General features: G+C 45.3%; 1 protein-coding gene across 1 annotated transcript in view; it reads right to left on the bottom strand.

Annotated features, from left to right (window-relative positions):
- PRKDC (protein kinase, DNA-activated, catalytic subunit) overlaps window positions 1–15083 on the bottom strand; it is a 126904-nt gene that overhangs the window by 84642 nt on the left and 27179 nt on the right. The window contains 4 exon segments of the mRNA XM_070382418.1: window positions 1263–1357; window positions 6592–6818; window positions 9055–9162; window positions 14543–14695. Coding sequence (XP_070238519.1) covers window positions 1263–1357; window positions 6592–6818; window positions 9055–9162; window positions 14543–14695 — 583 coding nt within the window.

Below are 15083 nucleotides of genomic sequence, written 5' to 3'. Positions count from 1 at the left end.
GATTCACAGCTGACAGTCATCAACACAGCAGTACTAGGCTTACTGGCCGAGCTTTGTAATCAAACAGGTGATTTTATAAAATACAACACTGCACGTCCACAACCAAAACCCGTGTTCAAGAAATGCAGGTCAGCATGGTGCGCACTCACACAGACCAACACCACAGCCCCGCCAGCCAGAGGCAGCCTCAGTTTCGGGTGGGACGCGGGACCCACCAAGCTGGCCAGAGCCACGCACCCCCACTGCAGGCTATCATCTCGGGGGAGCTCCCTGACCCTCCTTCTCTGCTTTAGGTTAAACTCTGTTATAGTTGATAATACAGCACTGCAGGAGAACAGAAGTAAAACGGTGAAATCATCCACAGGCATCTAGGGTGGTTAGGAAAGAGGCCTCCCTCACCTGTTACCAAGAAAGCATTTTCTCTCTACACTTTTTACCTGACAGTGATTTTTAAGAGTCAAATTTCTCCTGTTGAGAAAAGTCACCTGTATATGATGTCAAGATGAAGCAATTTTAATGTAATGCTGGCAGGACTGAAGTTTAGATGCTTTTACTCATTAGTAGGGCTATCAACATGGAGGACAACAGGGCTCCATGTGTCTGTTAATAACAGGCACCTCCCTGGTGAGGGCGGGGGTCTCCACACTTGAGAGTCACGTCAGAACCCTGGGCCAGACTCCAGGCAGACCGAGTAGGGGATCGCCAAGAAGTCTTAGAAAACTGAGGATGATTCTGACAGCTCCGGACAGAACGTAGCCTATGTCTGGCCTAGTATTTTAAAACTTTCTTCATTATTGTCACAACAGCTTTATCACAGTTTTGTTGGGAAAGCTATTTCCTACCTTGTAGACCACAGTTAGTGAGTTCAGAGACACTGTCCTCCTCTCTGAGCCTATCAGGTCCACTGTCTGCCCTGCACCAGCTGTGAGTTTCCACCAGCTGAGTCACCACGGCAGCTGACTGGCTTCACTGGGGCTTCACCGTAAAACTGGCCCGCCAGCCCTGGGCAGGACCCCGCATGACCAGGGTCAACCTGAGTGGCCACCAGGGGGACATGGTGAGTCTTAGTGGTAGGGATACAGACACCTCTTGTATAAACTGGGTTAGACGCTGTGAGGGGCCCGTCCTTGCTTCACTCATCACCCTAAACAGGAGACGAAAGAAGACAGCGCCTCACAAGGGAGTGGCCTTGGCCCCACCCCTCGTGGACAAGCTGGCGAGCTGTGCAGGCCAGCGTGCACAGAAAGCCCGAATGGACCTACCCAAAGACCGCTCGTCTGTGTGCGCTAAGGCCAGGCTTTCCATGTACGTGACCAGGGCTTCAAACACAAACTGTTCCACCAGAGCCTCCTCCTCTCTGCAACAGAGAACATGAGTGTCATCTGAGAATCGGAAAACAGCCACGACACAGGGACACAGCAGTGCTGCCAGACAGAACACACTTGAACTGAATCTGTCTTTAGAAACGGCTCAAATACTTTAAAACAGAAAACAACCTAAAACATCTCAAAGAAGAAAACTTGGCCAAGAACAGACCCAAGAGACATGGCCTTTCATGACAAGCACCCTCCTCCACCTGTGGACCTGCTCACAGCACAGGACCTTGAACCACTGTTCTGACCACAATCCACGCACCTCCACAACATTACATGTAGCAGAAAAGAAGATCCGGTCCTACATTCATCCTTTTAAAGCAACTTCAAAAGCTCTCTACCCATCCCAAAACAAGTCAACTCTGGGCCTTTCACAGGCATACCCACCACATGTAACAGTTACACGGACCACTACCATCTCTGGAAGATCCACTAACAGCTGACTTCCGGGGGGTCTGGGCACAGGTCAGCCTGCCCCTGGAAAATCTGTTCCTCTGACACAGGACAGGGAGTGATTGTGTACACACTGCCAGGCGGAGGCTCGCAGTCTCATGGGTGTTCCAGCTTGTGACCAAGTGCACAGGCACCGCTCCCCTCTCTGGGAAGGGGTGTTTTCCCGGAACCACAGTGAGGACCAGGGTGAAGAACCAGAGTGAGGACGAGAGTGAGGTCAAGAGTGAGGACCAGAGTGAGGATGAGATTGAAGACCAGAAATGAGGACTAGAGTGAGGTCAAGAGTGAGGACCAGAGTGAGGGACCAGAGTGAGGACGAGAGTGAAGACCACAGTGAGGACGAGAGTGAGGTCAAGAGTGAGGACCAGAGTGAAGGACCAGAGTGAGGGCCAGAGTAGGGACCAGCGGGGCTAGAGGATGGGGGCATTAGGACAAGACTGCACATTGCTGTCTGGTTTGGCAGGAATATTTCCCTAATTTTTTTTTTTTCAATTTGAATCCCAGAAGGGGATCCCAGAAGCCTCTTATGTTTCCACAGGCTCCTCATCTTCCACATGCACAGCCTGTCACACACCCAGATTTGACACTGAAAATACAGGCTGTGGGCAAAGGCGTGAGGCAGGATGGAACATGGGTGTCAGAGCGGGAAGAAGAGATTCCCCTGAAAAGCATCGTGTGGTCAAACTCCAGAGCTGGAGTCAATCTCAGAGGGCCAGGGTGACTACAGTAGTTTTATCTTAAACAAAGGACAGTAAGACAAAAACCAAATCCATTTAAAGTAGTGAGAAGAGAAATGACAAGACAAATGATCTCTAAAACTGTGCTCCCCAAAGAAAGATTTCCAGAACGGCCCTGGAGCATGCGGGAAGGAAGCGTCCAAGCCTGTACTCATATCGTCCAACACACAACACCCCCAACCCAGCTCCCTCGGCATCTTCTCTCAGAGCCACTTGGAATGCGGCCCAGCAAACCCAGGTATCCGAGAAAGACAGCAACAGGGTAAAGGAAACAAGGTCTCACCAGAACAGGGAGGGGAGGAGCGGAAGGGGAGGGGAGAGTCGCAGACGGGAAGAGGGGAGCACACAGGGCCAGAGGCAAGTCAGACAGGGCGGACAGAAGAGCTGGACGAGTCTCGAGACCCACGGGATGCTTCCAGCCTGGCTCTCCTCCAGGACTGCTTCAGCTGTTCGGGTCTTTGTGGCTCCCCACACGTATTAGGATCGCTGGTCCTATTTCTGTGCAAACAGCCATCAGGGTTTAGATAGAGACAGCACTGCATCTCGCGACTTGTATGGGAGGTATGGAAATTTTAACAACATTAATACTTCAATCCGTGAGCACAGAACAGCCTCCTGTCTCTGGCATCTTCTTCAGTTTCTGTCATCAGTGTCTTACAGTTGTCAGTGTACAGGTCTTTCACTCCTTGGTTAAATTTATTCTGAGGTATTTTATTCCTTTTGATACAACTGTAAATGAGACTGCTTTCTTAATTTTACTTTCTGATTGTTCGTTATGAGTACACAGAAAGGCAACAGATTTTTCTGTACTGGTTTGGTATTCTGCAACTTTACTGAGTTTATCAGTTCTAACAGTTTCATTGGTGGAGTCTTTAGGCTTCTCTATGCAAACTATCATGTCGTCTGTGGACTTCCCTGGTAGTCCCGTGGTTCAGAATCCGAGGTTCCACTGCAAGACGTGCAGGTCTGATCCCTGACTGCAGAACTAATATCCCACACACCGTGCGGTGTGGCCATCTGTTTTAAACATTCTTATGTACAGATAGGTTTCACAACTTAAAAAGCTAAAAAAAAAAAAAAAAGTCAAAATACCAAAGGCATTTTTCACAGAACTAGAACAAATAATTTTAAATTTTGTATGGAAATATAAAAGACCCCAAATAGCTGAGACAATCTTGAGAAAGAGTAACAGAGCTGTAGGAATCACACTCTCTGAGTTCAGACTATACTGTAATCAGAATGGCCTGAGACTGGCACAAAAACAGACGGATAGATAAACAGAACACAGCAGAGAGCCCAGAAATAAAACCATCCAGTTATGGTCAGTCAATCTATGATAAAAGAGGCAAGAATATAACATGCAGAAAAGACAGGGTCTTCAATAAATGCTGTTGGGCAAACTGGACAGCTACATACAAAAAATGAAATCAGAACATTCATTCTCTAACAACATATTAAAAAAAAATGAATTAAATACCTATATGTAAGATCTTTAACAGACTTTAAAGACTGTATATGTGACTGTATATGCAGTCATATGTCAGACTGCAAAACATAAAACTCCCAGAAGAAAATACAGGCAGAATACTCGTTGACATAAATTGTAGCAATATTTTCTTGGATCTGTCTCCTAAAGCAAAGGAAACAAAAGCAAAAAGAAACAAATGGGGCCTAATTAAACTTAAGCTTCTGCACAGCAAAGGAAGCCATCAACAAGACAGAATGACAACCTACGCAACAGGAAAAAACATCTGCAAGTGGTATGATAAATATGGATTAGTATACAAAATACACAGACACCTCAGGATCAAAAAGCAGCCCCTTTAAAAATAGGCAGAAGACCTGAACAGACACTTCACCAAAGGAGACACACAGACGGCCAACAGGAACATGAAAAGACGATCAACATCATTAGGCACCTGGGAAATTCAATCAAAACCACAATGACATATCACCTCACGCCTGTCAGATAACTATCACCAAAAAGACCAGAAATAACGAGTACTGCTGAGGATGTGGAGACAGGGGGCCTTGGGCACTGCTGGTGGGAATGTAGACTCGCGCAGCCACCTTGGAAACAGCACGGAGGTTCCTCGAAACGTTAAAACTACAACTACCACGCCACCCAGCGCCTCCGCTCCTGGCATACACCTGAGAAAACTGTAATTCAGTAAGATAAAGGCACCCCAACGCTCACAGCAGCACGAATCACAACAGCCAAGACAGAGACAGCCTAAGTTTCCACTGACAGATAAAAGGATGAGCAAGATGCGTATATAGACAATGGACTATTATTACACAGCATAAAAAAGAATGAAATAATGCTATTCACAGCTGTATGGCTGGACCTGGAGAGTTTTATGCTTAGGGAGGCAGATCAAAGACAAATATCGCATAATATCACTTATATGGGGACTTTAAAAAATAAAACAAACATATGTACATAACAAAACAGAAACAGACTCTCAGATATAAAGAACAAACCAGTGACTACCAGAGGGAAGGAGGAGGGGCAAAACAGGGGTAGAGGAATTCAAGACACACAATGCTATGTACAACACAGATAAGCAATGCACAATACAGGAACATAGCCAATATTTTATTGTAACTATAAATGAAGCATAACCTTTAAAAACTGAATCACACTGTACACCTAACATTTTACATCAACTCCACCTCAACTAAAAAATTAACAATGACTTCAAACTCCAGTCAATTCTCATACAAACGTGAACATGCCCCCACATGCAGATACAGACATCCATCAGTCCACCCGTCCGTCATATCTCCATCTACCATCCATCCATCTACAATCTATCTACTCACCACCCACCTACCTCCCCCATCCACCCATCATCTCTCTTATTTTAACAACTGCTCCCTCGTCATTATCCAAGTGCCATTTCCTGAGAGAACCTATTCTGACTAAATGAGGTCTGATTATTTGTCATAAGATCCTTTAGTAATCATGTACCACTACTTAATTTTTCTTCTTTTTCCTCTGCACACCATAGCTCATGGGACCTTGGTTTCCCAACCAGGGGTCAAACCTGAGCCCTCAGCAATGGAAGCATGGAGTCCTAACCTTTGGGCCACCAGGGAATCCCTTATACTACTACTAAAAGCACTGATTTCAGCTACAAATTTTACCTTTATCTAAGTGACTATCACCTGCCTCACTTTTTTAAATGCAACCATCATGAAGCACGGCATCTTTGTACCTCCCACATCTGGCATGGAGCCTGGCACACGCAGTCTAACTTAGCAACCAATGCTCGATGAAGGAACAAGCCAGCATCGCCATGACCTTAGGTCAGGGACTATCTTTTCCACGGACCATGAAACAGCCTCTTCCCCGGTGTCCCGGCACTCAGACCACTCCCCACACAGCTGCTGGCAGGTGAGCTTCAGGACAAGTCCAACCGTGTTCCCTGCTCCCATGACTCCGGGCCTGGCCGTGGCCTTCAGATCTTAGCTCTACAGAGAGGCCCAGGGCCAGCCTCACTTCACTCGCATCAGCACCTCAATCCCCACAGCAAGGAAGAGAAAATGTGTCTCCTCAGACCCCCGTCCATCTCTTCTCTCTGCCTGTCTCTCTGACCTGGGCCTGGGCCTTTCCACACGGCTCCAGTCTCACTCTCAGTGTAACCTACTCACCCTGTGTCAGACTCCTTTACGTGCTTCACAAGTCTCTTATGATGTCTTTTGTTGCACTTTCCAGACTGTGTATATTAAGCGTGAATGTAGTTCTCAACACTTTCTGAGCCTCTTCTTGAATGCAAACAGCATTTTAATTCATTATTTAATCCCCAGAAAACAGCACAGTGTCCAGAATATAAGTTTTCACCACGTGCTTGATACATGATTACATGGATGCATAAACAGCAAGTCACTTCACAAAATCACTACTGGAAACGTAAGAATCTTTACACTCTTCCAAGCATGGGACTCCTGAACTCCCTGTAAATAGTATTACTCTCCCCGTGCCGCTCCCCCGCCCCGGTACCCCAGACAGGGAACTCACGCACCTGAACTCCCTGTAGATATTATTAAAAGCAAGCGATGCTCCCAGTCTTTTGAAAGCATTGGGGTGAAGTGCAAAGCTGTACAGTCGCTTGAAGAGTGACTTGGTGTTTACTGGACTGTTCTCCTGCTGCTGCGGCGTTGTCTGCTTAATGGACCATTTGAGGAATTCCCGAATACACCGACCACAAAAATCTCTTAAAGTGCTGTCCACAGGGTCCACAATTCCATCCTGAAACAAAGCATAAAGTGACAGCTGAGTACCCTGAACATAACTGGAGTACCTTATGGGAATGAAGTTAGAGCTCAATTCAGGAACAAATAGACACTAGTCAAGGGGCTTCGCAGGAAGCATCTAGACTCTAATAACAAATTTCTTTGACAAAATGAAACTGTCTTTTACACTGACTAAGAAGCTGAAACATTTGTAAGAAGAGAGAGAATACTTTAATTATATATCAACAAAGCAGTCTCTCGTTCCCTGAATAAACACAATGGCTGCATCCTGAAACCTTCTGCTGCTGATTCTACCTGTAACAGCACCTGGGATGCTTATCTATTGAGGATGAAGAAAAGACCTTGCAAGTCTCAAGGAAACTGAAATGCTACACAAAGAAAAATCTGACGGATGCGGTTCTGAAAATATAACTTTCTGTCGGAGCATGCTCCACAATGGTATGGTCTCTGAAAGAGAAGTGAAAGTTGCTCAGTCGTGTCCAACTCTTTGCGACCCCATGGACTACACAGTCCATGGAATTCTGCAGGCCAGAATAACAGAGTAGGTAGCCATTCCCTTCTCCAGGGGATCTTCCCAACCCAAGGACTGAACCCAGGTCTCTCATGTTGCAGGCAGATTCTTTACCAGCTGAGTCACCACCGAAGCCCATGGTCTCTGAACACCTAGAAAAAACTGCCTAGGAAACTTGAGTGTTTGTTTCCCTCTTCGATCCACGAAGGAGAAGTTTAACTTGAGAAAGTACTCAGAAAATGAAATAAGAGGATTCTAACACAACTGGTTCCCTGCCATACACAAAATCTCTGATCACAGTCCCAACCAGAGTCAAGGAGGTGATGGTCACACACAGCAGAAATGGCAGAGGCGCGGATGGGAGAGACACGTGGGTGCTGGAGCCTGCACCGGCTCTCACCTCCACAACCAGCTCTCACCTCCACAACCGGCTCTCACCTCCACAACCGGCTCTCACCTCCACAACCAGCTCTCACCTCCACAACCAGCTCTCACCTCCACAACCGGCCCTCACCTCCACAACCAGCTCTCACCTCCACAACCGGCTCACATTACATTTCCATTCTCACCCTGACTTAAACTGCCTTCAGTGATCAGCTAAGATAGCGACTTTAGAAACAGCAGAATAAATCCGTCTGCTTGAAATATCCACAAGTGAAACTGAATTAACTGGATCTGTCACAGGCAGCTCCACCACCAGGCCCTGCTGGAAGTACACCACAGCTGTACTGACGCCACCATCCTAACTACAAGTGTTCACTAACGCCCACCACCCACACGTGACCTCTAGTCGGGGGCCTCTGCGAGTAACGACACACTTGACAGGACGCCAGGACTGACCTGGGCCAGCAGGGACGGATGGCAGTCCTCCAAGTGAGGACGCTACTCACTCAACAGAGAGTGACACAGAGATTCAAAGAAATCAGTTTTCAAAAACATAGAACTACAGGATTTTCGTTTAGACAAATGTGCTATGAGTTCAACTGGGGATTTTGACTTCAAAGTCAGCATATGAGAAAATAAAAGTATGGGTTGATATAATAGGTAAAAATCACTTAATATGACATTTAAAGAAATCACATGTATTTGTACAAGTTATTTGTACAAGTTCAGAAAATGAAAATAAAATAAGTGTGGAAAGACAGTAAGGCTTTAGCTGACCACTGCCTTCTGCCTCCATGAGCGAGAGACCACAGCCCAACAATGCCACCTCCAGTGGCTCAGGACACTTGTATGTAAACGCTGAGCTGAGATTTTTAGGGGTTTTGAGGAACTGAATCTGAATGCAGGAGAAAATGGGACAAGCTCAAATAATTCCTTTTACTCTTAACTATTATACCAGAGACATGTTTTTAAAAACAAGAGGATACTGCAACTCTGATAAAAGTCCAGGGACATTCCTGTTCACCCTTTCCACCCTCCAAACACACATACACACACACAGTCCCTCAAAGTAGATGAAGTTTGTCACGTTTATAGTTATCCTCCCAAAACAAAGCAAAAAAATCTGTTTGCATGCAGCTATTTAAAAGTATCACTTAAGATAATAAATATGGCACCACATTCATTAAATGGCATCTCACCGATTATCTAAAACAAAAGAAAAAGATGATGGATCTAGCGAGATGCTACATTCTGACACCCCGATGGGCAGCTTAAGATCCTGAACACTGACCACACAAGCCAGTCAACAAGAATGGCAGGAAGGGATCACACTCACCAGTATTGCCTCCAGCAGGGCAACCGTGTCCTGACTCTCAAACTTCTTGTTGTTGGTGAACCAGTGAATCAGCTGCATGACCAGAGGTTCATATAGCTGCCTTGTCACCTGGAAGAGCAAGACCATCACAATTCACTTCCTTCATGCTGATCTTATAGCAGAGAAAGTTCCATTTCTATGACAGAAGCAAAATTAATCAATACCACTACTGTGGTTATACCAGTGTCCTTCTCCAGCTTATTCTGTGACGAACATGATCTAACTTCACCCCTCCTGAGAGGCCTGCAAAAAAAAATCATGTGTCCCAGGAGTCATTGTTCCTCTCCTAAGCAGGGCAATCAGGGTTGACAGTGAAGGCTTCCCACAACTATCCTATTAACCTGGCCCTGAGCGTGCACAGGAGGCGGTCCGTTCCCACGTCCTCCGCGGACACGCTTCCACACGCATCACAGAAGAGGCACTCCCCCACCCCCAGCTAGAAGAAGGGAGGCAAGTCTTCACTGTATGGCATCCCAGTTTCTTACCCTAAGCAGCTCAAATGTAGACACAGTCTCTCCAGGACCCAGACAGCCTGCTGGCCTCTGGGTTTCACAGTTCCAGGCCTGGGGAGAAGCTGCAGTGTCCTTTTGGATCAGAGCAATCTCCTGAGACACGTGGTTATGTGGCTAGTCCCCTTTCTCTATGAGGAGTAAATGCTCACAGTCCAAGTGAAGGCGAACATCCTCCGTGTTCAGATCTCTCTCCTCTGTGTCTTACAGGCTGGCCGCACAGGCGCCCCACGCGGTCCAGGGACTTTTACTTCCCCAGTGATACGGTGCTCGAGAAGGAAGCACTTGGTACGCACACCACATCAAAACTCACGTGCATGTCTTGGGGCTCAGGCTAAACAGGTCCTCTTGTACCCAGATATTTCTCCGAAAATTATCTTCCTAAACTTGAAACAATTTTAGACTAAATCAAAGTAAAAGAGTCTTACCTCTCAGTTTGGAAATTAACCTGGTCTTAAAGGGTTACTTTTTTGTTTCCAAAAAAATTATTTTGCATTCCTAGTACATAAATTATATATATGTACATACATATTCCTTATAGAAAATGTAGAAAACCATCCGTCTATAACCCTACATCCAATGTAGGGCTTGAACGTAACCACTGTTAACATTCAAAATCACTGTTAACACGATACACTTCTACACTTAAATATATGAATATACACGACTGTAAAAATACACTTTTGTAACCACCTTTTTTTCTCTTGTCTGAATACCTTTCACATAAACACATGGGCTGTATCTGTACGTTCATAGAGGCCCAGCATCTCCTGTATGGACGCAGCAGGACCTATCGCTAGAAACACAGGTGGTTCACAAGCGTGACAGCCACGTGCACACGCTCTGAACGCCTCTCTGGACTAGCATGGCATCCGCACTCCCTCCTGCCAGGACCACAGACCTCTTCCCTACTGGCCTGGCAACACTCAGTTCAGTTCAGTTCAGCCGCTCAGTCATGGCCAACTCTTTGCTACCCCATGGACTGTAACAAGCCAGCCTTCCCTGTCCATTACCAACTCCCTGAGCTTGCTCAAACACGTCCATCGAGTTGGTGATGCTATCCAACCATCTCATCCTCTGTCATCCCCTTCTCCTCCCGCCTTCAATCTTTCCCAGGATCAGGGTCTTTTCAAATGAGTCAGTTCTTCACATCAGGTGGCCAAAGTATTGGAGCTTCAGCTTCAGCATCAATCCTTCCAATGAATATTCAGGACTGATTTCCTTTAGGATGGACTGGTTGGATCTCCTTGCAGTCCAAGGGACTCCCAAGAGTCTTCTCCAACACTACAGTTCAAAAGCATCAATTCTTCAGTGCTCAGCTTTCTTTATAGTCCAACTCTCACATCCATGCATGACCACTGGAAAAACCATAACTTTGACTAGATGGACCTTTGTTGGCAAAGTAATGCCTCTGCTTTTTAATATGCTGCCTAGGTTAGTCATAGCTTTTCTTCCAAGGAGCAAGCATCTTTCAATTTCATGGCTGTAGTCACCATCTTCAGTGACTGGGGTGCAAGAAAATAAAGTCTGTCATTGTTTCCATTGTTTCCCCAACTATTTGCCATGAAGTGATGGGATCGGATACCATGATCTTAGTTTTTTGAATGTTGAGTTTTAAGACAGCTTTTTCACTCTCCTCTTTCATTTTCATCAAGAGGCTTTCAGTTCCTCTTCACTTTCTGCCACAAGGGTGGTGTCATTTGTGTATCTGAGGTTATTGATATTTCTCCTGGCAATCTTGATTCCAGCTTGTGTTTCATCCAGCCTGGCATTTCACATGATGTACTCTGCATATAAGTTAAATAAGCAGGGTGACAATATACAGCCTTGACGTACTCCTTTCCCGATTTGGAACCAGTCTGTAGTTTCATGTACAGTTCTAACTGTTGCTTCTTAACCTGCATAAAGATTTCTCAGAAGGCAGGTAAGGTAGTCTGGTATTCCCATCTCTTGAAGAATTTTCCACAGTTTGTTGTGATCTACACACACAAAGGCTTTGGCGTAATCAATAAAGCAACACTAAACACTGGCAACACTAAAACTAAACACTGCCAATTTTTAAATTATTTGACAATGACTACAAAAAAATATAATTCTGAATTTCCTTATTTATTAAAAGGTTGAATATTTAAAATGTACTTAATTGGCCACATGTATTTCTTTGTTCATGACCTTCCCGTTTTTGTTCTTTATTCATTTGTCCATTTTAAAACCTTACGTTCTTTAGCACAAAATTGCAAAAGAAAATTTTCCACTTTATACTGTTGTTCAGTTCCCAAGTCATGTCCAACTCTTCACAACCCCATGGACTGCAGCATGCCAGGCTTCTCTGTCCCTCACTGTCTCATGGAGTTTGTTCAAATGCACGTCCATTGAGCCAATGATGCCATCCAACCATTTTGTCCTCTTTCACCCTCTTCTTCTCCCTTCAATCTTTCCCAGCATCAGGATCTTTTCCAATGAGTCAGCTTGTCTCATCAGGTAGCCAAAGTATTGGAGCTTCCAATATCAGTCCTTCCAATGAGTATTCAGGGTTGATTTCCTTTAGAATATACTGGCTTGATCTCCTTGCTGTCCAAGAGACTCTCCCACATTAAATACATATATATCAAAATTGTGGGTTTTGTGTCATTCAGCAGTTTTAAACACTGATCAAGTCAATATACTAATAATTTTCTTCCACATATCTGCCTTCAAATCTTGTATGAAAATCTCCCTTTCTACACAAACTTTACAGAAAGACACCTACAATGTAATGATAAAGTCCACAAGAGTAGCAGAACTTCATTTTAAATAAAAGAATTTCTGAACACTGTGACCCTACTTTCTCTATAAAACAAAATTTATACATATGTTTGTAAGAATGTGTTTTACTAAGATCTCAGGGAAGCTTCCCAGGTTTTCTGCAGAGGATGACATGCCTTTTCCTGGGGAGTGATGGGGGGCGCAGGGTGACGGTGGGGAGTTTACTTTTAGCAACCTATGTTTCCATATTAATATATTTTACCAGTGAAAAAGACCATCCCTATCCAAAGATTCACACAGGCTATAATTCATTACATTTCTCTCTCATATCTCCAGTTTGTTTTTCCTTCTGTATCTTTTAAATCTGAAATTAACCTTTCATATGTTAATAACTCTAAAAGAATATACTAAACGGTCCATTTCTCACTGACCCAGAAAACCCCATGCACCACACATACTTTATGTGCACACAGGGGCCCACATGTCCACTGCCAGAGAGCCCCACTGACACCTGTGCAGTAGTCCAACCGCTGTACTCAGAGTGTCATCCTCCTGATGTCTGCGAGGGCAGGACTCCCTCCAGGACTTGACCCGTCCACAAGTTTTGGGGGTTAGGTTCAAGCAATTATTCTTTCAGACTGCTTTTCATGTTCAAAATGAAATACTTTCAGGATTTTTGCTCGAAGGATACCAAACTTACTGAAGGATTTGAGGAAGATTCAGCCTTTTTTCAGTATTGATCCTTTCTTCTTGCCAAGTCATGCAGGATGCGGGACCCTAGTTCCCTGACCAGGTGTCAAACCTGGGCTCCACCAGTGGAAATGCCAGGCCCTAAGTGCTAGACCACCTGGAAATTCCCTCAGTACTGGTTCTTCAGGCACACATCACATTCATTTTATTTTCATAAAATACACGAGTGCCTGGCATGTTAAAGTCTATTGCTAGATGCTTTCTGTATTTATTATGGCTGCACCACGTTGTCTGCAGGCCAGGGACTGACCTGCATCATAGCACTGAAAGTCCGGAATCTGTCCACTAGACCACCAGGGAACTCCCCCAGATGCTGCACTATATTCTTTGATGCTGTTATGAACGGCATACTGTAGACCCATTTCCCAAGGGGTCAATACTAAAATATGAGCTATATTAAAACATTGATATATGAGAGTCCTATTTTGTAATTCATCAGCTTTCACCTTCATTGATTCTTAGATTTATCGGTTGACATCTGAACCTTCCAGAGTTTTTACAAACTGTATTCAGAAAAGTAACTTCTTTCTTCCTTTCTCTGACATCCATGCCCTCAGGGACCACGTGGCCTGATGAGAGACACAGACAGCAACCCCCACAAATAAATTCCTAGACACACGTGAAGCCGTTCTGAGAACAGGCTGCCCACAGGTCCTGCTCTGGGTGTAGAGTCACGTCTCACCACATCTCAACCTAGGCCCAAACAGAGGCAGCACAGTGCTTCAAGGCTGGGGGCGACCCAACTGTGTCATTCAGGTAAATGACATTTTAAAGGCAAAAGTAAACTACTCCTGGGTTGCCAACACAAATATTTTTCTGGCCTATATGGAGAGAATCACCACTAAAGAAATCTACTATGGTAAATTTCTAGTTTTACCCCCAAATTCTATTTAATCACAGTGCATCTCACTGCACTGCTGGACTGTACTGGTTCACATATTCCAAGGGACTTTCCATCCATGTTTATAAGTGGGTTTTTCATTTTCTATTTTATGTGTGAACCCTCTATTGCTTCACAAAATAAAGTGAGAACTTGAATGTTTTCTGTGTCCCAGCACCAAAGGCTGTGTCCCTGTCCACAAAGCCACAAGGAAAGAGCACCCTGCCAGTATCTCTGAGCCCCCTGACTGCTGGCCACGGCTTCCCCCACCTCCCCTCCGTGCGAGACCATGAGCGCTGACGTCACAGGGCCAATGGCACACACAGCCTCAGATGCCACAGCAGGGACTCTTTCCAAACCCTGTGGCACATGTTTAGGGACTGCGGGCACTTTGAGAAGTCCTGAGTCCCAGGTCCTATCTAGAGGTGGGAGGGCAGCGCCGGGCAGCAGGTTTCAAGGATGCTAAGAGTCATCCCAACATGCAACAAGGTGAAATGATCACTGGACCCGATGCGACATTTTTCCAAATTCTATAACTGTTTCAAATTCACGATCATGCACTGACCTGGTCTACGTCACACGCCAGTCGAAGCAGCACAGGAAACGTGCGCTTATAGAGCTGGTACATGGGTGGGGGGCCCTGGCCACCGTCAGGCATCTGAGTGGCTTTTCCCAGCATAAACATAACCACGCTGTGCAGAAGTTCACAGGCCGCAACCTGAAACAGACCAGGGGTCCAACAAAGGTCAAGAGCAGTTTGAAACGCTACAGAACGCAGCCTTTAAAAAGGTAAACCTGTGCAGCAGGTAACTACCCCACCCATATATGAACTAACATTAAGCAACACTTCCTGTCGTATAAGATTAATGCTTCTGTTCACTCTGCTCTGGAGCCAAGAGCTGAGAACTGAGACGTAAAAGATCCAGGCACTGGGACGAACACATTCATAAGAGACACAGTCCCACGGTGCCGTATCACAGAACACAGCTCCATTTGTGAGCACGCTTTAACTGTTACTTCCTGAAAATCGATTTTTAATGAACAAAATGTGGAAAGGTACAAATAGAAAACCTTGAGATCATCTGTTTTGAATCTCCCAACCTGAA

This window comes from Bos mutus, chromosome 14 (genome assembly GCF_027580195.1).
Source record: "Bos mutus isolate GX-2022 chromosome 14, NWIPB_WYAK_1.1, whole genome shotgun sequence".
In the NCBI taxonomy this organism is placed as follows: Eukaryota; Metazoa; Chordata; class Mammalia; order Artiodactyla; family Bovidae; genus Bos; species Bos mutus.
This window is presented reverse-complemented; position numbering and strand designations above follow the sequence as displayed.